At 39.8% G+C, this 25,451-nt stretch overlaps 1 protein-coding gene across 1 annotated transcript in view; it reads right to left on the minus strand.

Moving 5' to 3' along the window:
* The window catches only part of LOC122810373 (mixed lineage kinase domain-like protein), a gene marked incomplete in the record, with an annotated part of 573,260 nt that overhangs the window by 429,491 nt on the left and 118,318 nt on the right, over nt 1–25,451 (minus strand). Inside the window, 1 exon segment of the mRNA XM_044081960.1 lies at nt 2,130–2,225. Coding sequence (XP_043937895.1) covers nt 2,130–2,225 — 96 coding nt within the window.

Consider the following 25,451-nt stretch of genomic DNA (forward strand, 5'->3'; position numbering starts at 1 on the left):
TAGCCTCCTCTAACCCTGTTTGATTCCACCTCCCATCCTTAGCTTTGGGATTCAACCCAAGTGTGATGACTGCAGCAGGGTAACACGATGAACATAGTACAGTTTTGTACCTACCATAAATGTAGATGTTCGAGTGTTCACCCTGCTGCAGTCCAGGTTACCCTCCCTCCATCCCCTCTGATCTAACTGAAACCTTTCTATGCCTTTATATCTGATACAACCTTTGTGGTGTATTTGCTTATAGCTGGAGGTATGATTTTGTTTGTGCTTCACTTTTATTATTGGTACTATGTAGTGACCTCCTATTGGGGGGGCACCTGACATCTGGGGCAAGAAAAACTGAAGAAAATGGCGTCAGATGCCTCTTTTATACTCCTGGCACACTGACGTCAGGGAAGAAGCGACAGCAACCGACGCCGGACCAAGACTTTGGAATTCAGGCTGACTGCGGGACCGCCTGACGACAGGATAACCCAAGTGTGATGACTGCAGCAGGGTGAACACTCGAACATCTACATTTATGGTAGGTACAAAACTGTACTTTTTCACTGTGTGATTCCTTAAAACCTCTTGTAAAAGAGGGTAATGGGATATGTGCAAATGACCCCTTAAGGACATCAGGTATTTCAACTGTATGGCAGTCCTGAATGCCCATGACTTTTTTCTTTTTAAGTCTGTTAATGGACAAATTTAGGCCAATAAAGCCAAACCCCTTGCAAAGCAAAAGTGTTTAAACATTCGCTTAGACCTGAATTAACGGCTAAAGGACATTATTACAGGAACATCTTTCATAAAAAAGCAAGGTATCCCAGCTGAAAATCAGATTCTAATAGTCACCCTGAGGGTATGGACAAATAAATTAAACTAAAGATAATAGTAAAAATGCATAGGAAAACTGGGCGTGCCTCTGTCGACAAACTACAAAAGGGTTTTAATTATCTGAGGTAGTTCAGATGCTAAATGTGTATCTGTTTTAGAGTAGATCGTAACATGAGTAAACTATATTATTTGTGGGATTAAAATATAATGAAAATGCTGCCCTACACTTACATGACAGAACATATGACACTTTCACCTAACTGTTAATTTTTACCCACTTGAATTCAGAAAGCATTATCATCACAAAAAATTCTCAAAAGTTGTGAGAAAAAAATTATTAACAATTCAGGAAGAGGTAGCAATGAATAGACAACAGATATGTCTGAGTAGTCAAGAGTAAAAACAACACTCTACAATCTGTGGAGGACAGCAATGAATTCTTAGAAAGACATAAGCAAACACTCACAGAATTAAAAGAAGGCTTATGGATGCTGCTGGGTTGTACGGAGTTTGTTTGTTTGTGTCTTTCGGCTTTTCCCAGTTAGGGGTCGCCACAGTGGAACTCCAGTCCGCTAATGATTGGTAGTTGATTTTTACGTGCCGAGTTACCAGCCCTGATGCACAGCCTTCACCGAAGGTACGCTCATTCACGCATGTCTCCAAGCAGATGACAATCTAGCTGAGAATCGAACCGGACAGCATCTTACTGTGAGGCGACAACGCTACAGCAGCACCACCACGACTGTTCCCAAAGATGGGTGCAGATGGACAAGAATGGCATATAAGTAAAGCCCATACCCTCCCAAACTTGGGACCATAACTCTATTACATGAGTCAACTAAAAATGAATGTCCTAATATCTGGCTCACTGATACCTGCTTCACTAACAAAAGCCATCGACAAACCAGGAAATACACAAAAAAGTCAGTCTGTTTTCAAACTCACTATGTAGGGTTTCCCTGCACACTAGACTTAATATAACTAACTTGTAGTTAACACAATAATGAAAAGTACAGCAAAAATAGTAAGTGAAAATGTAACTAAACTGAGCACAAACTGTTACAATGTACCACACATGCATCACGATTTGTGTAGTGCATTCCTTTAACAGGCCACTTCAGTAATAAATTCTCATCTAATGAACAACCAGTCATACAACACATAGTACTCATAACATTATTTTAAATACATTTCTTTTGAAGATTTTTCTTATGACATTAGAACTAAAATTATTTTACTATAAAACAAGATGCTGCAAAAAATAAAAAAATCATAGAGGAAACAGGCTCAGTTTTCTACAAGGTACTTACTTGACATGATCATGTCTTTCATACCCTTCATTTCAAGTTTCATATGTTGCATCCCATCATTCACAATTTCTATTTTTCTTGTAATACTGCCTTCAACTGTAGAAAGATAATCAAAACAAAGTTTGTGTTTAATAACTTGAAGGAATTGGATTTAAATAGAACTGTTAAAGTCAGGTAGCTTTTTTCCTACCATTAAAAAGATATAAAAGCAAAAATAAGGCTTCACATACATGCAGGCTTCCCATGATTCCAAATTCACCCCTTCTTTGTTTGATTGCACCACATGATATGTTTCTTTTCATTGCATAATAGAGAAAAATTAATTCTTACACAGGAAAACATATAGCAATAGCAATAAACATGCACAGACAGTTCCAAAGAATTTGCATCCTGCAGTTGATATGGTGCTGCAGAAAACCAAAATATTTAGCTAAATGTAGCATATTTAAGAAGTCATCTGAACATGACTTCTGCTGGATATAACATATGATTGTATTAGGGAAACATACAGAAAACAAAATGAAATGTGCCTTTTTAAGGTCCTTTTGACTTTATCATAAATCTGCAACTTGACACAACACATGTAACTTGATAACCTATATAAAAACAGTTAAATGTATTACAAAACTAAGTGGAGTGATATAGCAAGTGAAATGTAAGCAAAGTACTATACAATACAATACATCAGTTCATAACCATGTACCTTGGTCATGATCAGAATTAATTTGTAATCCTTATCAGGCCAACATGGTGCAATTTGCGTTAAATTGTGGTAATACAAGTATCCTTACACCTGGATGAACACTTACACTAAAATGCAAAAAATCTATGACTACAACATGGTGATACTGTAGTTGACTCCTGATTCATTTAGTTCAACTACTTAATTGCAGTATTCCTGAAAAAATGTGTTTTTGCATGAAACAAGAACCCTAGTACCCCCAGACTCCCACAACTGTAAATATACTAACTCAGAGAAAGACAAACATCAAAGAAAAGGCACAGCTTCCTTTTCAAAAGCTCATCACTGGGAGTTATAGTAGCTACTGAAGTCAAAAATACAAAGTTGATGTAGTAATCTCAATTTGATGAGAGTTGATGAGTATTCCTTCAAGTAATAACAGTAGTCCTAAATGTTACTGATCTGGCAATGTTTCAAGATAGTAACACAGTAGGTCCTGGTGCTATGAGCCAGTCAGGCTATGGTGGATACATTATTTGTTCTACTACATACTACTTACAGATATTAACAATTCCCAATGTGCCCAAATGGTTTCTACTAACGACCCTGAACAACTTTTGTGACACTCTTATGGAAAACCTCTATACTGTGGCCTTATAAAGATAAGGTTTACAAAAGGGAGCTTTAATGCTCTACCTGAACAGTCACTAATTCTCCACAGAGACATAAAAAACAACTCGTTATTTTCCATTTGCACAATCTATTCTTGTTGTTCCCTGATCTCTTTATATCCTTCCTTGTCAGTTTTGGTATAAACCATCTATGATGATGGATTTAACACAGTCCAGCTAAGAAATTCTCACAACAAAAAACTTTATAACAACATCAAGCTGCTGAAGGCTGGAATAATGTGCAGATTAGAGAAAGTAAGCCACTTGGCTACAGCTTGTGCCATATTATACTTTCAGTGAACAGGATATGCAGTACTGTGGCCCCTTGAAGTACTATATAGGTTACATTGGGCTTATGTCTGTTCACGTTCAAAACATACAATAGAAGTCATATGTAGGTAAAGCATTATTACAGAAATCTACAAATTAATTATTGCCATGGCATGAAGTCTTAAAAGATTACACAACCAGAAAACAGAATCACTTGCATACTATCAAGTAAACAATCAAAATGTGTCAATTAAAGCTTATTGAAACAGTGGCAAAGTGCATTAGTGTTAATTTTACTTATCTCAGATATATAGGTTCATAGGTTAGTACTAGGATATTGGCCCTAGGGCCTATACAAGCCTAGCCATAACAATTCCCTGTCCGTTCCTTCCCACAATATTTACTTCCCTAGACCCCTGTCTAGCAGGGCAACTGACGTGATCCCTGGGGTGAATTTCCTATCTCCCACCCAATCGTCAAGGTTCCTTTTGAAGACGGCCAAAGAGGTGCTCTGCTTGACATGTATGGGCAGTCATGTTAAATCCTCCCACTACATAACAAAAAAATTTTAAAACATAGAGGACAACTTACAGAAAATGCAAATATGATACTAACCATCAACACCACAGCAACATTAAACTACCCTTATAAAACCCAACCAACATACCTAGATAACAGTTAAGTAAGTTTTGTGCAGCAGAGAGTTATGGCACAAATTCATACAACTAAGTTAGTACCAGTTTAACCAGGGAGTGGTGCAGGTGTAGAGCCATTTCTCTATCAGCTGTTGCTTCAGTTGGCATTTAGTCCTTCAGGTTCCAGACTAGTCTTAAGTGGGTTGCAGTGTAAATACAGGTAGTATCCTGAATTGTGTTTAGGTTTAGTCATGGAGAGTAATGATTTACAGGTTTCTCAGCAGTGTAAGGATGAATGATGGAGTGAAGAGATGTTCCACAATGCGATCTGTCAGCTTCCCTGTACATTTCCCAATATAGAACACATTATATTTATTGCATATAGCTAAGTAAATAATACTTGAAGTGTTGCACATGGCATAATGTCTAAATATGTATTTCTCTTTTTCTCTTACACATCCAATAACTAATGCGCTTACCAAACACATGACTGAGAATGGGACAGACCATGAATTCTGCCTTAGAGTAGTTAATGTTGTATATAAAAACAAAAGGGGTGGTGACTTAAATAATACATTAGAGGTTTATGAATATGAGTGGATTTTAAGATTGCAAGCAGATGAGAAACCTGGTATAAAATGTAGCTGTTAGTCTTAAACCAATATTAAGAAACAGACAAATGTATCTGCACAAATAATAGATTTTAATTAATTATATATTTTATGTATATTATTTTTTATACATGCTGTGTATATGCTGCTTTTAGAGCTTTAAGGTTTTATTACTGTATTTGAATAATTAATTGATTTTGTATGTGGATTGGGGCTATGTCACATGGGTTTTAGTTTGAATGGCATTAATTGAGCTATGTTTGAACTGTTAGTTACTTACACACTGAAGAAGGGCTCTTGCCTGAAAGCTTTGTGTTCTTTTACTGGGTTCTGTGAATAAACTGTTGAAATCTGCCAGCATTTCCAGCTCTAGAGTTTTTTGTTCTGTGGATCGTTTATGTGCTACATCACTGTTGTGGTGTTGGTTATCACTGTTAGTGTCATGAGAACCCATACAAACCCTAATTTCAGACATTCTATAACCCTCATATGCTTATCATTTGAAATGTTATTTTCAAACAGAATCTCCAAATGACAAGTTTTCTGGGGTGAGTTAGAAGCCATTGTGTCTTCCTTTTCAATCTCATAGGAAAATGGGAGGATATATGTGATCTATAATGCAATTTCTTTTCTTCTTCTTCTTCTGAGTTAGTGGAATCAGAATCCGTCATGGGGGGGGGGGGGCTGTAAATCTTTTAGGAGGCCAGAATGCTAATGCAGAAAGTTCTGTTGGGTCCGATATCAAACTGTAGAGAAATTGAAGGAGTCCCTGCAACAGTTAAACCAAGTCTTGGGGGGAGGGGATGGTGCAGAGAGAGATTTAGGTATTTAGTATCCATGACATTTTGAGTCCAGTAGAGTCCTGCAGATCCAAAAGGGTCTTTGGTTTATGGGTGGGTGCCATTGTTTTAAAAGGCCGAAGGGAAATATTCCTGGCATTAAGTTTCTTAGTATGATGAATGTACTTTTCAATAAAAAACATGGGGACACTACCCTGCCCTTGTTTACCAAATAAATGGACAGCTAATCATCATTCTTTGTGAGAGGCACCTGAGCTCTTTGGTCCAGTGGGACATTTTGGAGGCCAAAGACATGCAGCATGGGAAAGTTCATCAGCAGAAATCTTAGCCATATCAAAATCCACAGTGAAGAACTGAATAAACATTTCTGTGTGACTGATATTTTCAGACCTAGGGTCCCTTCTAGATTTGTCTAATTCAGATGGATCCTTTTCTTTCTCCCAATGCTTCTGCATTTTTTTTTTTTTGGGGAGGGGGGTTGATGTCTGCTATATTAGCCTGGAGTTCAGATAACACATCTGACTTCTGCATAGTTGGGGAAGGGCTTTTCTTTTAGGTTGACCAGGATGGATTTCTATCTCAGTCTTAGGTTTGGTTTAAAGCTCTGACAAACCTTACAGCTGGTGGTGTTATAGTCTAACCCTATGCAGTTTGCGCACTTCCTACAAGCACATTTCCTGTGTTTGGGAGTGGAAGTCATGCCTTACACTTCTATGTGGGTGGAATGTCATGTGGATGTCTACCTACACTTTTTTCGCAAACATTTTCATTACGTCATAACTAAAATACTGACATGGGGAGCATGTCTTTCCCTTCTTCTTTGGTAAATTGCCTTTCTGGACTGTCTTCCCAATCTTCTCTAACTTTGTTTGACTTATTGTTATACTTATCGTGTAATGTTTTATATGTCCTACCACTGATCCATTTTAACAGCTGCTTCTGCTCTAGACTGAACTAAACACCGTTACCATAACCGTTTTTTTACTTAGTATTTTTTTACTCAGTATTCCCCTATCTCTTACGCTTTGCTATTTTCTGTTATCAGTCCCTTGCCCACACTTATCCAAAAGCATTCCAGTATCTGCCTATATCAGAAGGACAAAGGAAGGTCACCAATGGGGCAGTTATCTGCTTACTCTTCAGTCTTTGGACTAGAATGATGCACTAACACTTGATGTTTTCTACATCGTGAGCCACAAATTCAGCAATATAGCAACAAAACAGGAGATGTTGGCATGGGCTGACATCACCTTTATAACAGGTACAGGTGGCCATCCAAAGTGAAGGTGACATCAGTCAGGCTAAGGTGGAAGTGTGCTCAGCTCTGAATGTCTGGCTGCATGTCGTTTTTGAGCCTGCGGCAGACTTCCTTAAGATGATGGCTGTAGCAGTGACCCACACAGAGAGAATTTCCCAAGAAACTCATGTAATGTCTATCCAGGGAAGACAATTATAAAAACTGTGAATGTATTATCAGCACTCATCACTTTGCAGCCAACAGCAGCCATGAAGTTGATAAGATATATCAGGACTGCTGGTCTTCACAAAGTTTGTGGCTCAACAGTGCAATGACTAAGGATTTTATTTGCATTCAAATTTGTGCCATCTTTGATATTTCACAAGGACAGAAATTATCCCACCATGTAGCTGCCCTGTAACTTACTGCCTTTGGATCTCTTACCTTCTTTTTCTAACCAACAATTATTTCTCCTTAAAATTTTAAACTTAACTAAAATACAAAAAGCCATCAAGACAAACTGGGCTATTTGAATGTCTCTGTCATATTGTAATACAAACTATTTCAAACAAATATGCAGCTCTGAAAATGTCACTTCCTTTACGTGCAGTAAATTAATCATTCTGTCTGGTAATCAGAATATATTTTATGTGATTTCTATTTTAGATTCACTTTTTCATATAGCATACAAGCATACAATTTTTTTCAGATGCCAGTAAGCATTTTAGGAAGAAATAAAAGGCATATTGTCAACATAAAGTGATTATTAGTGAAAAGCTGCAACCTGTAATTTAAAGGATTATTCTTACAAAAATTAGAATAAGTATTTTAACAGTGGTAATATATGTAGGAAAATTATTTGATAGAAAGTGCAACTAAATGCAAGATGTGTTGGTTAACCTAAAACATGCACATAAAAATATTTTGTCATGCTCCAAATCAGGGGAGGATGCTCTAAATCAGGGTAGGGTTTAGTATACTTTGTGTCCTGATCAGTTTCCAAATCACCCCCCCCCTTTTAAATTTTCCCCAAATCTTTTGGGTTTCTAATACCATGATAGGAATGGACCCCATTCCTAACACAAAGTACAATTAAAGTTCATGAAATTAATATTATTTCAATCTCTGATGTCAGCCAAAAGTGGTCTTTGCAGCACCCATATTCTGCCCCGTAATGACTATTTTTTGTATGGAGTTACATGTATTGGTAACATATTTGATTACAATTGTAGATTTTATAAGACCCATTGCTCCTACTACTATTGGAACTCTTTGGTTATCATTCTTCCACATTGCTCTCATTTCTGCCTGCAAATTCTGATATTTTATAACTTTGTGTCTCTCGCTATGAAAGACACTGTAGTCACTGGGTGTGGCAATTTCAATGCTCAATGCTACTTTTGTCTTCTTTTCATAGGTTCATAGGTTCATACTAGGTTATCTGCCCTCGGGAATTTATAAGCCTAGCCAGAGTGTGTTTGGCTTTTGCCACCCATTTTAAATTAATTTTGCTATGCCCTTTTTCGAGGTTAGTATACTGTGCCTCTGTCTAACAGTGACACAGAAGTGATACCCGGGGAAAACCTACCATCTCCCATCCACTCATCAAGATTCCTCTTGAAGAGAGTCAATGAGGGACTCTGCCTAACCTGGACTGGGATTTTATTCCAGAGTGAAGGGAGCCTCTGGGTTATGAATCTGTCTCTCCAACATGTCCTATTTATTTCAGTGCTGAGGTTCAAGTCTCTACTCGATGGGATTTGGATTTTCTGAGGTGCAGCATATCCATTAATTCCGGGTTGGACAGGGCTTTATACGTCAGGCAGAGATCGCCTCTGAGCAGGCGGTATGCCACTGAGTAGAGCTGGAGTTTCTTTAACCGGGCAGCATATGGCATCTGTTTGAGCCCTTTGATCCTCTTGTTGAGGTACTTTTGGGGTCCTTCCAGTTGCTGCAGGTGTCTGGTAAGGTACATCCCAAAAGGCGCATTGTACTCAATTATGGGCCTGATGAGGGATGAGTAAAGAGGCACGATGACCTCCCCTGATCTAGATGTGAATTCCTTCATGATTAGGTGGGCTATATAAAATGTTTTTCTAACCACTTTGGCCACGTGATTGTCAAATGAGAGATTGATATCAACTTGGGTCCCCAGGTCCCTAATTACTTCTTCCGTACTTAATGGATTACCACCTATGTGGTAATTTGTGGGCACTTTGTTTTGCCAAAGGGGATGACTATACACTTTTTGGCATTTAGCTTGAGGCCATGGCTCTGGCATCAGTTGTCTGTTTCTATGAGGCCCTTTTGTAGGATGGTTGTGTCGACTGGAAAGTCGATTATGGTGCCCAGTTTGCAGTCATCTGCAAACTTGGTCAGCCACAGTCCTTCCGTGTTAGCCTGTACCACTGAGAAATATATACCGAACAAGAGAGGTCCCAGGACTGAGCCTTGTGGGATGCCACTTGTAACTGGTTTGGAGTCTGACATGGCTCCAGCAATTCTAACCATGTGGATTCTGTCCTTGAGCCAGTTTGCAACCCATCTAGTGACATAGGGGTTTATATTTAAGCTGGTGAGCTTATCTATAATGCCCGAGTGGGGTATTGTATCGAAGGCTTTTGCAAGGTCCAGGTAGGCTGTGTGGACCACCTTCCCCTCGTCAATGGCCTTGGTGACTGTTTCAAAGAAATCGACCAGGTTTAAGAGGCAGGATCTGCCCTTAACAAAGCCGAACTGGGTAGGATCCAGTGTCTGTAGGTCCCCAATATCTTTATTTATGAGGTCCATGATGATCCTTTCCATAGCTTTGCAGACCAAGCTAGTCAAGCTTATGGGCGATAGTTTCCAGGATCCGTTGAGGCACCACCTTTGTGGAGAGGGACCACTGTTGCTGTACGCCACTCTTTGGGTACATATCCTGTAGTAAGGCTGAGATTGAACAGTAGTTTTATGTTTGGGTTTAGTTCTTCTTGGAGTTCATGTAGGACACAGCCCGGGACACCGTCTGGTCCCATTGATGCTGTGCTTTTTGCTTTGGAGAGGGCGGCTCTTACCTGAGCATCTGAGATGTCAGGGGGGCAGCACTCTGCTGGGATAGATATTTGCCCTTTTGGTGGGGAAGGGGGGGGGAAGTTTGCACTGAACCTGTCAGCTAGGATGTTGGCAATGTTTGTGAGTTTGGTGTATTTTTTGTCATTTTGGACTAATTCTGAGCATATCTGGGAATTCCCACCCAGGTTCCTAACATAACTAAAGAAAGCCTTGTGATTATCCTTAGTGTCCTGTGCAATTTTTCTCTCAAAGCTGGCCTTAGACGATTTTATGAGTGCCCATAGTTCTTTGCTAATACTGATCAGAGATGCCTTCCCTTTTTGGGATTTTGCTCTATCATGTAGTAGCTTCCTCCTCTATTGTATAGTTTGTTTATGGCTGGGGTCCACCAGACAGGACACCTAACTTTGGAGGGTTGGGTCTTGGTTTTATTTGGGATTGCATGATCCATGCATTCCTGAAGGTGTTCATAGAATGCGTTTATAAAGGATTCTGCGGTCTGGACCATATTTTCCAAAGACCCGGGGGCTTTGAAGGATTCCACCTCGGTTTTGAGGAGTGTGAAATTTGTTTTAGAGAAGTTTTTCACTGTGGTTTTCTGGGCAGGGGCTGGGGTCAGGATGTGAATATCTAGTGAGATTAGTTTATGGTCTGATCTTACCAGTGAGGGATACACTTCTGGTCTGGAGCATAGAGTCCCCATGTTGGTGATGATCAGGTCCAATATGTTTTCCCCTCTTGTGGGAGTGGCAACAAGTTGTTCCATAGCATTTGAGTTTATAAATTCTAGGAACCTTTGGGCTAGGGTGTTGGAGCTAGAGTAATGCTCCCAGTCTATGTTAGGGTAGTTGAAGTCACCCAATATAATGGTGTTTGGAGAGACCTTCATATTTTCCAGTGTTCTCAGGAAGGCCGAGTGGGGTTCCTGGGTTTGGGAGGGTAGTCTGTAGCAGGCTATAAACTGCAAGGCAGTTTTACCCACTGTTAGTTGCACATAGATAGTCTCTGATGCTTCGTGCTGTGCCACCAACCTGGAGGTGTGGGTATCTTTGACGAATATTGATACTCCCCCTCCTTTTGTGGTTCGGTCCAAGTTTTGGGGCCGAAAAACATGGTATGAGGTATAACCTGGTAGTGTTGGGGTGCTCTCGGGAGCCTTGAACCAGGTTTCCGTTACTGCACAGATATCGATGTTCTCCATGCTAAGGAGAGTTTTGAGTGCATGCATCTTGAGGTTTAGACTTCTGGCATTGAGTAGCATTACTCTTAGTTTCTTATCCCTTGTGATACCTATGGAGGTGGGTTTGTCTTTTGAGCCTTGCCTAAAAAAGGCACTATGGGGGTGGCAAGAGCCTTTGCCAATATCCGAAAGCCCAGGGGTGACAGGTGCAAGCCGTCCCTGGCGAAGCATCGTGGCTTGTTGAGCATGTCATCCCAGGCAGACAGGCATTGGATCCCCTTTGAATGATACCAATACTTAAGCCAATTGTTGAAATTGATCATCTTATCTTCATATTGTGGCATCATTCTTGGTGAGGGTAAGATGCTACTCAAGGTCAGGGTCATACCGGCCTGGGCTACATGCTCAGAGAGCTCCTGTATGTCTCTTTTCATGTAGTCTAGGGAGGTACATCTCAGGTCATTCACACCAGCATGGACAATGGCTGAGTCATATTTGTACTTGCCTTGGAGTGACCTGAGTGCTTGTGTTATGTGGCGGCTCACCGTGACCTTCTCCTTGTTCAGCCTGGTGAGCATGATGATAGAGTCACCTATTACAAGTGTATCAGGTGTGTTGTTTAGCCTTAAGGGCTGTGACTGTTCGGCACACTGCCTTTGTGAGCTATGTGTTGCATGTGTTTTGTTTTGGGGTAGCGGTTGCTTGGGTGTCTGCTTTGGAGGTCTCTGCTGCTTAGGCAGATTTTTATTTAGAGCCTCCGAGTATGTTTTTGTGTGTTTATGTGTTTGGTTTGCTGTCATGGTAGGTCTATGTGAGACTGGAATTGTAGTGAGTGTGGTTTCCTTCTCCTCCTGACTGGTTATGCCAGTACTGAGTTGAGAGAGCTTAGCCTCCAGTTTGGCTATATGGTTGCATCTCTCACATGTGTTGGAATTTGTTGGGAGGAGGAGAGGGTTGTCTGTGTACATGAGGCAGTTGTAACATTGCCTCAAGATTCCCAGATTCACCAGTTAGACCATAGAGGAGATTGACAACTGACCTTTGGACATGCTAGAATAGTACTGGGAATTCCTTTATAATTGAAAAAAGGGGCCAATGGGGAACAAAGTACTCAAGGGGAGTTTGTGAGGGTGTAGTGATTTTAATTTTTTAGTGCTGACTTATATAATTGTTTTAGTGAGCAAGTGCCAGGCTTCAGAGTGGGAATAGGGTGTTTATTATGAGAACTAGATCAGTTCTAAGGGAAAAAGTGAAGAGCAGACTTTGTGGAGCCGAGAATGGTTTAAACCCAATTAAGTGGCGCTGCCTGATGCTGCGCTATGCGCAAAGCCGCGCTAAAGCGGGTTTTATACAGGGGGACTTGAAAGAGCTAGAAATTGGCCCAAAATGGCCAATAGACTACCAGATTCTTGTGCTGGACCACTCTATCCAGTTTTCTAGCATCTGTCTTTTGAACTGTCAGGAATGGGTGATCCCATGTGATATAGACATCTTTGTTTTCTATGATGTTTTGCAGCTCATATTTTCAGTGTTTTTCAGCCACTTCAGTACCATAATGTTTGCACAATCCCCAGTGCAACAGACTTGCCACATTATTACGCCTTTCAGTGTACAGTCTTCTCCCATTATGTCACAACCAGCAATGAGGTATGCAACTGATTCCAATTCTGTTATACAAAACCTATTGTCTGTTTCTCCCACATGTTTAGTGGATTTTGTAAACTAATCTGTATGTAGGCCACTATCTTGGGCAGCCAATATTAACCTTTCATCTCTTGGTTTGAATTCGCCTCTCATAACCATTCCTGCATTCCGTCTTGATCAACATAGTTTTCTATACTTGCAACTACATTTATGCATTTTCCACATTTCTTGCCTTCTCATCTGGTCCTTCACCTTACATTTTTTCTTTTGTTTTTTTTTTTTGGCAAATTCAGTTTTTGCCTGATTTTTATCTACTTCTTGTTTGATTTTCATTTCTGCTTGATGCCAATATGCTTCTGCTGGACTAAGCAGGGAAGTTATCTTAGATTTATTCTCGTCATGTTTCAGAACTTTCACTACATTTGGGTCTTGTGAGGTCAGCAGGTATGTGTGCAGTCTCACGATTGCAGTTCTATATGTGTAATCAGTTTGAAGGAGGCCCATACCTCCTTCAGAATGGGGAATGTATAATCTTGGTATGCACTGATTTTTATAAATCATCTGATGAGCATGAAACATCCTTCTTGTTTTCCTGTCTAATCTATCTAACACGTTTTGTGGCCAGTCAGTCACTCCAAAACTGTAAGTTAGGACAGCAAGAGCAGATTGGTTTATAGCTTAAATTTTGTTCCTAGATAACAACACTGTTTTCAAGATTAATTTGTCTTCTAAAGTATTCCTTACTAAATTTTATTCAAATTTGTTCATGTTTTATTGTTGATCCTTAATTAATTCCCACATATTTATACACTCCCTCTTGCACAAGTTCATTTATATTACATTCTTGTGCCAAGCTGATGTTTTCTTGGTGCTGCAGTTTTCCTGCTTTAAAGGTTGCTTTTACACATTTATCAAGACTAAATGACATTATTATATCATCTGAAAAAGTTTTGACAACTTGCAGTTTTGCTTTCAGTTCCTCATCTGATGAGCTATATAGTTTTAAATCATCGTCAAAGAGGAGATGAGTGGCCTTTATACTTTGTTGTTTTCTAAGAGCCAAATTATAGCCATGGCCTCAGCTGTTATGTAGACAGATGAATTGGTCAAGGCAAGACAGAATAGCAGAGGTGATGGGGAGTCACCCTGGAATATCCCCCATTGGATGTTTATCACTGGAATAATAATTTGTCCTTTATCATGGCTTAATTCAAAGTGGTCTGCCACTGCTTCATGGTCGCTATAATGTAATCAATCAGTGTAGGGTGCATCTTATACATTTTTAAGCACTGTTTTATCCATGAATGTGGGATAATATCAATTTTTTTATAGTCAATCCATGACATACATAGATTCTTCCTCTTTTTACAGTTCTCCACTATGACTTTATTTAACAGCAAATAATCCTTTCTTCCATATGACTTTATTTTATTGTCCTTTTGTTCTATTGCCATAATTGAACTTTCTTCTAAATGACTATAAAACTCTGTGGGCATCAATTCCACTGTGTAGTTTATACGTTGTCAGAAGGCAAGTTATTGGTCTATCATTTTTAGGGTAGCTTGCAGGTTCACTCTTAAGTAGGAGCATAGTTTTTCCAGTTGAGAGCCAGGTTGGTGTCTCTTCTGGGTACACATTTAAATAGTTCTTACTCACAGCTAAATCTTCATGCAAAGATGTCAGTACTTTTTATCAGAAGTTAGGTACTGCATCTACACCTGGGGTTTTCTAGTTGGAGGTTTTTCTTAACTTTGTTTCAGTCGCTCTGGCTGTTACTTCATCCCATGTCATATCCTGTACCTTTAATCTTCTTATTCTTTCTTTTACTTCTTCTATCTATTTGGCATCTTTATTATGTTCCACAGGATCTTCATAAATACGTCTCCAAAATGTATCTATTCTCTCTTTTTTTGGTGGTCTTTCAATTCCTTTTACCTTGCTTCCCAATTGTCTATAAAACTTTTTTGGGTCATCAATAAATTGATTATTTTGTACTTTTCCTTTATATTTATCTGTGTATCTTCTAATTTTTTTCTGCCTGTGCTGAGATTTTTAGTTTATTTGCAATAGTGCATGACAGATCCTGACCTGTTCTAATACTGAGCATTAATTTTATCATGTCTATCTTTCTAAGCATTTTTGTTGATCTGTTCCCTCTTCTATACTCCTCTAAAAGTGACACTTCCTATCTTAATTGCTTTATAGTTTTCTCTATTCGATAGTTCCATGGTGGTAATTTGATGTTTCCCCTTCTTTCCCAAACTACCTTGTATTTAGCTGCACAGTAATATATCTTGTTTATTTCTGTTATATTGCATTAATCTCTATGAACAGTCCTAATTACTGTATTCATTTGTTTTATCAAACTTCTGACTCTTTGGGTTTTATTGACCTTCTGCAGTCTATTTCTTTCATTTATCTTAATATGTCTTTCTCTATTAAATCAAGCAACTCTTCTCTTAGCTCATTTTCTTCTAAACTGAGGGCACATTTTTTGATTTCCTTTTCCTGCAGGCATTCTATAGAAAGTTCTATATCATCTTCCTCTGGCACATTCTCTTCAACTTCATCCTGTGCCATCCATTGCACTGTCATACGGGAACTCACTGGCCTATCACTCCTCAATATTGACTGCGTCAGAGTTTCCATAGTTTACTATTCCTTCCTTTGTAGGGTTGCCACCTTTTCAGATGCCCAAAGTTGGACATTTGTGGTACAAATGTCAGATTGTGCAGGCTGAAACATACTCATGGACAGTACAAAGGACAGAACTTCACTTTTTTGCCTAAATAAAAGCTTATTCTTGCAGCATTTCAGTTGCTTATTCTGTTTTTTATAACATTTAGGTATTTCAGATACAGAATAACTGTTTTATGTAACTATTACATAAAATATAGGAAATAATTTTGTCCTAAAATCTCAGGACATTTGCCATTTTTACAATTGTTTTGCAGGACACAACTGCCCAAAAGAGGGACTGTCCCTCGCAAAGTGGGACAGGTGGTAACCCTATTCCTTTGATGTCCAGCTTGAAGTGAATGCTTATACTGGTTTTCTGTGGAAGGCTCCAAAATATCTTCATATGGCACCTGACCAATTGCTTCCTGTTCCACTGGTTTCTCCTTAATTTGTATGTCCATTGCTCTAACCTATTGTGGTGCTTTCTGAATTAGATTTCCTAGACTGAATCTTTCACTTTGCAGGTACCTCATAACCTCAGTTTCTATTTCTTTGACTCCTCCATTACTCATCTCCTTTTCTACATTTCCTTTTTGTCTTCTTATTTTTTGTATTGCAAAGTTTTCTATGTCTGGATTCCTTTGCCTGTATTTCTCTTAAAATATCTTTGGTGCTGCTATTTTTGTACTGGTTAGTTTTGGTCTTTTTGTATTGGTTAGTTTTGCTTTCTCTTTGCATAGATATTACACCATATTAAATCTCTTTTTCTTTCCCATGTCCATATTTCTTATTCAGATGTCTCCTGATCTTCCTGTTTCTCCTTACTTTGGGGACTCGTTATATGTGATGTAACCTGTGTTAGACCTTCTACACCAAATCCTTCACTTTGCAGGCACTTCATAGTAACTTCTATTTTTTTAACTTCAACTTTACTAATCTTCTTTTCTACATTCTCTGTTATGGTATTATTTTTTTGTGAAATTGTCCATATCTGGATGCCTTTGCATTTATTTCTCTTCGAATATCTTTAGGGCTGCCTTCTTTATATTGATTAATTTGGCTTTCACCTTTGCATAAATACTGCACCATATCAAATCTCTCTTTTTCCCATGTTCATATATTTTTTATAGTTTTCAAAAATCTCTAGATTTTGTTGTTTATGTTTTTTCACTTCCTCAGATGCTTCTTTTTCCAAACAGATCAATGTTTCTTGCTCTATATAGTGTTTTTCACAAATCTGTTTTATTAATGAAAACATTTTTTTTATTTGAAGCTTCTGACACTTTTTCTTGTGGAAGTATTTTTCTTTCCTCTAATTTCTCTCTTAATCTTTTTGTATATCTTGCGTTTGGAAATTCTGGGCTTTTTTACATAATAGCAACAATATATAATTTATTTCTTATCCCCGATAGTCCACTCTATCGTCTTTATGTCTCTTCTTTGGCCTATCAGTTTTTGTGATTTTTGTGGACTGTTACTTCCTTCTATAACAGGGCAGTTCATCCTCCCCCTGGGCCTATCCTCACCCCATTTTAGGAATGTTTCTATAATTTGCGGATTCTGTACTGTCATTTTTTTTCAGTCCTGGCACCAGTGAACCTACCAGGATTGGGCACTTTTTTATGCTGGGTCTTGTGCACCCAGCTAACTTTTTAAATTTCTAACCTGTTTTCTCCACCGTTACAGTTCACCAATGTCCCTACAAATCAATTACAACTACTTAACTTTATACACCTCAAACATCCACTTGTAAAAGAAATGGCCACAGTAAAGCATTTCAACTTGGTTTACATAAATGTGCACTAGTCCTGCAAAGCTAGACTAATGACTGTTTAATCTGATCATGACAAGCCATAGTCAGCCATTTTCATCCACAGTCTGTCCCCATACCAAGCAATTATTGTTGATTATATATACCACAGATACCGGACAGTGGCAAAAGTAAAAACATATTTCATGCAAATCGATGCTAGTCCTGCAACAACTAGTTGTTTAAACTGTGCAAACAAGAAGGTAACTTATTTTCATCCAAAAAAAAAATCCCTACCTCTATCCAACAGTTATGGCCAATTTGCTGGGTATGTCTCATCTGATTGTAAAAAAAAGATAATACCTCTCAACATTTTAACACAAAATTCAGAGCCAAAGTAAAACAAAAAATAATGAAGGACAAAGTCCAATAACTGGAGACAGATTGTTTTTATATACTTGTTACTAGAATAACATTTTTACATTAGCATGCACTTTTTGAAGGCTATGAAGTCTAAAACTCAAATATATGTTACTATTTAGTTACTATAATCCTTAATGATTTCCCAGAAAATACAAATGTTACATGGAACAGACCAAAATATGTGGAACATCAGTGTCATTCTTTGAAATCAGGGACAGTTGAAAACTATGTACCTTCAACTTTGTTTCATGTAAACAATAGCCACAAATATTTCAATTTACTGCACACAAGTGTACATTAGTCTTACAAAGCCAAATGGATACTTGAGCTAATAACCAGAGGTAAAATCTGTTTTACACATCGACAGTAGCCAGAAGGTAATGCAAACTTTAAACTAAACAAACAAAAAGTTATATTCATCCATAGCAGGTCTGCAGTCCACCTGAAATTGTCAATGTTATATCTAGATAAAAAAAGTACTTGCCTCATATTCCATAACCACATGCAGCAGTCCAAAGCACTCTAATATACTATTTTATATGCATGAGCTTCCTACTTATTGCCTTCCCAAAAGAATCATGGGAAGGCAACAAGCAGAATGTTACAAAGCTATGCAGAAAATCACCTGGACCATGAACTTAAATTAAAGAAACATTTCTTTACTTAGAGATAAATAAATAAAGTTATATTACTGTCCTGTACTTTGCATGGGCAAGAGGTATGTACTGTATGCATACAGAGGCATACTCACAGTGTCTAACATTTACTGCTTTTTTGTTAACTAAAAGTAAGCACATTTCATTAACAACTGATATGTTCAGCCCATAAGTTAACCAAAATAAGTTATCAGTGTTGAGCATAAAACATTTTATAAATTATATTATTTTGTTGGCTGGCCAAGGTCCCCCAGGTGTTGTGGGGAATCACCCCTATTATAATCTGCCACTGATCCATTTCTGTATACCTGCCTTCATTCTGCTATATGTATAAGATCATGCTTACACCTGTCTGTTTCTACAAAATTGTTTTATTGTTTATACCACTAGTGAGTCTTGTTTTCAGACTAATCTTTTTTTTCTGTCCAAAGGCACTGACTTGTGGAGGATTGTGGGGCTTTAGCCCTTCTCCCAAGATATTGTTTCAGAGGTCCCATTTTTTATTACTGCTAAGTGCAGTTGTGTTAGCATATCCACTTTTCTGGTATGACTTCCACAGATTTTGAGGACGTTCCAAGAATGTGGACTCCTCTTGTACACCAGGACATCAGCCTTATGTATGGCTGAAAGGTAGAATGGTTGACTCCATTGTCTTTTTTTTTTCCTCATATACTTATTGATTGTCATGTTGTCTGCTGATCTTCCAACCTTCCCACATTAGACCATGTCCATTTGTTCCTCTGTACTATGTATTCAAAACACAGGGGCAGCACAGTAGCTGTTTTTATGGGCCATCTCCCAGGCAAACATGAACGTTGGTTGTGCCACTGATGACATCCTGGGGATAACCCCTCTTCAATGTGTGTGCATGGGAGGTTGGGTACAAATAATTGGAATTACTGTGATGACTACAATATTTTCTCTGACATTTCTACATACTCCTGTTTACTGGCAATGAGACCAACTGCCAAAGTGTTATGGTGGCTGAAAGCCCACCTTCAAAATATCACATGCTGCATGATCCCTCCTTAGTGGGACTTTGGCATTGGACAGTCCCAGTCTGCACCCCTCCCCCCCACACACACACACACTCCCCATGCAGCACAAACACACCTCTGAGCCATTAAATGAAGTCAAGTAATTAAAGTTGCAGTCAGGGCTTTATCCCTCTATGTGAGCAGAGCTGAGTGTAACTCTCACCATTTTTGGTTCATTTTTGTAACAGGATACCAGTAAGTATGCCTTGGCTAGGTGTACATAACACCTTTGTTCTTCAATCTGCAATTCTCTCAAGGACCAGAGTAAAACAGTTTTCTGATATATTTTCTCTTGCTTCTCTTGGGAGATAAAAGATGGATATGTAGAAATCAGAGGTCAGTATGTTCAGTATTACCAATTGCCTACATTTTCTCCTTATATTTTAATACAAATCATGCACCTATTTAATTTTGGGTGTGATAATGCCTTACCTCCCTCTACCTCTCACGCTCCTAGGGTAGTAAAAAGGTAGTAAAAACATATAATCCAACACTAAGGGCTGGATAGTGGGAGTCTACACTGTGGCAGGGATCCTACTCATTGAAGACCTACTGTTATGGTGGATGTACTCAAAGAATTGTACCATGTTCATTGAAAGCATCGATGCTGCAACATGACTATGTATCCATGAGGCAAATCTGAATGCAGTTAATTGCCCTAAAGCAACTGTAGGTACCACACTATGCCTTAGAGATAAGCTTTAGCAAATCTTGCCTTGGCCCTCTTCTGAAGAACCATTTTGCAGTGCTTGGGAGTAAAGTGCACAGAGGTGTGGGTAGGTGCCTCACAAGTATGCTGCACCAACATATTCTTAAACAAGACTGGTGTGGAGGTTGTCTCCCTGGCAAACTGGACTCTTACAGGACCTACTACAACGTTTCCATTACTCTCAGAGTAAGATATGCAGCTGATCAGTCATTTACATGATGTCTGCTTACAAACTGGATTACCCACCTTGCCTGGTGTGAAGGACACAAATATCTTACTGGACTGAGTGAGAGTCTTCATTCTTACTATATAGTACCTGAGTTGTCTTTACCCATCCAAGAAATACAATACACCATCTTGTTCTTTAGCTTTTCATGGTCTGTTGTACAGCTTGACAGAGCTTTTGACATGAAGGAAGGGTTAGACCTAAACTTCACCTTGTATCTGTTAAACATTGTGTAGGAATCCTCACACACACAATATTCTGCAGCTAAGAAAATCTTCAGTCTGAACAGACAGCTACAAAGAAGAGTCTTATCGGACAAGAACTTGAGTGTGATGGACAAAACTTGCTTAAATAAGGTTACAGTTAATTTTTACAATACAAAATTAAGACATTGTGGAGGCTCAGCTTGTCTAGAGGGCTTAGGATGCAGCACCCTTTCAGAAATTTCTTCACAGGTGTAAGAAAAGAAAATGGGAGACCCAGGGGGGAGGTATACACCAATGCACTTAAAGTGAGGCATAACAGAGACCACTTTGGACAAGCCCTGTAAGGTATTGTAGGACTTCTAATGCTTTAGTCTCCATGGATAGTACCTTCCTAGACGTATACCATAAGAAAAAAACATTTTTCTTTTGAACAGATAATATTTTCTACTGCTAGATTTTCTGGCCTCTTCACCAGTACTCCCCCCCCCAAAAAAAAATTGATTTTACAGAGCATCAGAATGAGAGTAATCAAACTGCTAACACAAGGCTGCTCAGGTTTGGGTACATCAGTGTTCCTTCCTTAAGAGCCAGGGAAGCATACAACAGTGGGAGCTGTAAGGACCCATCCTGACATAACTGGAACAGTTAGTAGAAAGTACAGTTGTGTACACTTACCATAAATGTAGATGTTCGAGTGTATTCACAGTTGCAGTCATTACATTTGGGTTATCTGCTTGCAGGTAGCCCTCAGCCAGCCTGATTATCAAAGTCTTGGATCCTGCATCGGTTGCTGTCTCATCTTCCATGATGTCAGGTAGTCAGGGGTATAAAGCATGCAGCCAATGCCATTACATCAGTTTTTCTTGCCTCAGATGTCAGGTGCCTCCATAATTTGAAGCAATTAAATATAAGGTTACAACTCCAACAAAAAGCAAATACACCAGAAAACTTAAGTATAGTAAACAAGAAGAGAGTTATAGCCAATAGAAGTCAGGGGGCTGGAGGGAGGGCAACGAGGATTGCAACAGTGAGTACACTCAAAACATCTACATTTATGGTAAGTGTACACAACTGTACTATGTTCTTCATGTTTCACTGTTGCAGTCATTACATTTGGGTAGATTCCCAAAGCTAAGGAAGGCAGGAGGAAGTTATTGAGCATTAGGACCAGCTATAAGGCCCTGCAAGACTGCAGTGGCAAAACCAGCTCTGGATGTAGAAAACAATGGCACGTGGTAATGCTTGGTGAAGGTATGTACAGAGCTCCAGGTAGCAGCTTCTAGGATGTCCCTGGTAGGAACACCTCTGAGAAAGGCTGTAGAAGTAGATGCAGCCCTGGTAGAATGGGGTCTTATCCCCTGAGGGGTAGGTTTTCCATGGTGCTTATAGCAGAAAAGAATGCAATGGCCAATCCACATAGAAATGGTTTGCATGGAAATGGCCTTCCCCTCTGCCCCTGCAGCAAAGGCAATTAAGAGCTGTTCAGATTTCCTGAGAGTCTTGGTCCTGTCCAAGTAAAATCTAAGTTGTCTGTAAATGTCCAAGGAGTGCAGTATTCATTCCCTTTTGTTCTGTGGATTAGAAAAGAAGGTTGGCAAATGAATGGACTGATTAAGGGCCACACTGGATACCACCTTGGGCATAAAGGAAGGATTGGTCCTGAGGGACACCCTGTCCGCATGAAAGATGATGAAAGGCACCACTGCCATGAGGACCTGTAATTCAGACACCCTTCTTGCTGAACTGATGGCTAGAAGGAAGGCTGTTTTCCAAAGAAATTTCAACTCCGCAGTTGCAGCTGGCTCAAAAGGAGGTAGAGAGAGCTTTTCCAATATAATGTTAAGGTTCCAGGCAGGAGTAGGAGCTCTCCTGGGCGGCCTTAAATTTTTGGCCCTTCTGAGGAATTGTTTCAATAGGGGCTGAGAGAAGAGGGGTGGCTCAGTATTATAATGTGCTGAAATGCCTGAGGCATGAATCTTAATGGAAGAGAAGGAAAGGCCCTTGTGAAGCACCTCTGTCAAGTATTGAAGAATATGCGGTAAACCGGGCACTGTTGTGCCTATCCTATCCCCTGGTTCCAAGAACAGAATCTTTTTCACTTTTCAGCATAGGATTTTCTGGTACTAGGCCTCCTTGCCTCCAGGACGACATCCAGCACTTGTTTGCTGAGGGATGGTATAGGAGAATGCAGGTAATTAGTCAGGCTGCCAGGTTCAGGGTTTAAAGCTGGGGGTACAGGATCTGGCCCTCCTGCTGGGACAGTAGGGAAGGAGTCTGAGGCAGGTACCATGGTTCCAACAGTAACATACTGTGCAAGAGGGGGTACACCAGTGTTGGTGTGGCCAGTCTGGTGCAATGAGTATTGTTCCTGGTTTGTCCTGTTTGATCTTTAGTAAAACTTTTGAGAGGAGAGGCAGAGGGGGAAAGGCATAAACTGAGAGGCTTTTCCAGGTAACGGACAGGGCATCCACATTCCAAACTTGGCTGTGGGACGTCCTTGTGCAGAATTTGCCCAATTGGTAGTTCTGAGGGGAGGCAAATAGGTCTATCTCTGGGGTCCCCCATTTTTTCTCAGAATATTGAATATCTTTGGCTCCAGTTTCCATTCATGTGGGTCCATGAGATTTCTGATTAGATCACCTGCCAGTGTATTTAGCTTGCCTGGCAGGAATTGAGCTTGTAGGTGCACTTGGTAGCTCAAGGCTGTGTTCCACAGAGCCATGGCTAGTCTGCAGAGGGGGTATGAGTGGGTTCTCCCCTGCTTGTTTATGTACCACATAACAGTGGTGTTGTCCATTTTTACCAATAATTGCCCTGGAAGAATGTGGTCCTTGAAGGCTTTCAGAGTGCAACTAACATTTCTTTTTGATTGATATGCAGGTGCATGTGACTTGGGTTCCATTTGCCCTGAATGCACTGCCCTGCCAAGTGAGCCCCCCATGCATAGTCTGATGCATCTGTTGTTAGGTTTGGGTGGCAGGGGGTAGAGTGAATGGCAGTCCCTTGTTGTGGTAGCAGGCCTGTGCACACCAAAGGAAGTCTGTCTTTATGCAAGGAATGATGGGAATCATTGATTCCAGGTCTTGAGAATGTTGACACCATAAGCTTATTAGATGCCATTGTAGTTTCCTCATATGCAGTCTTGCATATGGAATTAGTAGAATGCAAGAAGCCATGAACACCAGGGCTTGCAGTATTTTCCTTGCAGATAGCTGGGTCTTTGTGGCCAGTAGTTTGAAGTAGGCTGTCAAATAAACTCGTTTCTCTGGTGTGAGGTAGGCCATCTGGGAAGTTGTATTCAAGCTTGCTCCCAGGAATACAATTTGTTGGCAGGGTACTAGGTGAGATTTCTTTTCGTTTATGGTGTACCCCAGTGAGTTTAGCAGTTTCTTTACAAATGCCAGATGATTTAATAGTATGTCCTGGCTTTCTGCCTGAATTAGACAATCGTCCAGGTATGGGTATATTTGAATATTTCTTTGCCTGCAGAATGCAATGACTGGAGCTAGGTACTTTGTGAATACCCTGGGCACAGTAGATAAGCCAAAGGGCAGTGCAGAGAACTGATAGTGCATGTAGTCTGCTCTGAAGCGTAGGTATTTTCTGCAAGATTTCCTTATTGTGATAAGCAGGTAAGCTTCCTTTAAATCCAGTGTTGCCAACCAGGCATTTTTGCCTAGCATGGGAAGCAGCTGATGAAGAGTTAGCATTTTGAATTTTGGGATTACCAAAAAGGTGTTTAGGCTAGAAAAGTCCAGGATAGGATGCCAGGTATTGTCTTTTCTGGGTACCAGGTAAAGTCTTGAGCAAAAACCTTGTCCCCAATCCTCTTTTGGGACAGGTTGAATAGCCCTGATACTTAGAAGATTGAGAACCTGCTGTTGAGCCTCAGCCCACTGATTTGGGGGTAGGTCTGGCAAACCATTATGGGTTGGTAAGAAGAGGAAGTGGAATCTGTATCCTTGGGAAACTATATTTAGAACCCATTTGTCTTGAGTAATGAGTTCCCAGTTTTTTGCATGCAGGGCGATCTTTCCCCCTGAAGGAACAGTCAACTGAGCAGGGCTTGGAAGGTTTAAGGTTAAGTCATTGTGACAGTTTACTATAGGGGGGTGTCTTACCACTTCTAGCTTTGGAAGAGGGAACCCCCCACTGCTTAGGCCTGCGAGTACCTTGAGACTGAAGCCTGGGTGGTCTGCTGGTCCTGGGTTTGGACTGAGAAGGCCGGGAAGAGACAGGAAAGGACCAATTCTTAGAAGGCCAGTGCCTATTAAATCTGGGAGGCTGTACTTGCAGGAAATCTTTAACAGTTTGCATAGATTTAGCTTTTTCCTCCATCTTTTTAAGTACTTCTTCTGCTTTGTTGCCAAACAGGTGGTCTTAGTTTAAGGGAGCATCCAGTAATTTAGCTTTAACATGATCTGGTAAAGTTTCCTCTTTAAGCCAAGCATGCCTTCTAAGCACAGACCCAGTGACAGCAGCCCTGCAAGATGCCTCTAAGGAATCAAAACCACATTGCAAAGTATGTTTACCAACTTGTTCAGCAGAATGCATTAAATCCTGTAATTCTTTATTTTCAGCACAGTCAAGAATCAACAAAATGTTCTGTTTAAGTAATCCAATAATATGCTGCTACTTTAACATATGAAACTGGCAGTTTAAGGCCCTAATGGCCAAAGTAGCAGAAGTGTATACCTTCTTACCCCATTTGTCCAGGGCAATATAATCTCTATCAGAGGGGGTAGGGTTTTTGGCGGTAGTAACCTTAATGCCTTTGGGTCCCTGTGAAATGGTCTCTGGATCCGCAGTAGGATTCTCAAAGAGGAACTTGTGAGAGTCTGGTACTCTGTAA

Source organism: Protopterus annectens, chromosome 8.part1, assembly GCF_019279795.1.
Source record: "Protopterus annectens isolate FY-2018-M chromosome 8.part1, PAN1.0, whole genome shotgun sequence".
Classification (NCBI taxonomy): domain Eukaryota; kingdom Metazoa; phylum Chordata; order Ceratodontiformes; family Protopteridae; genus Protopterus; species Protopterus annectens.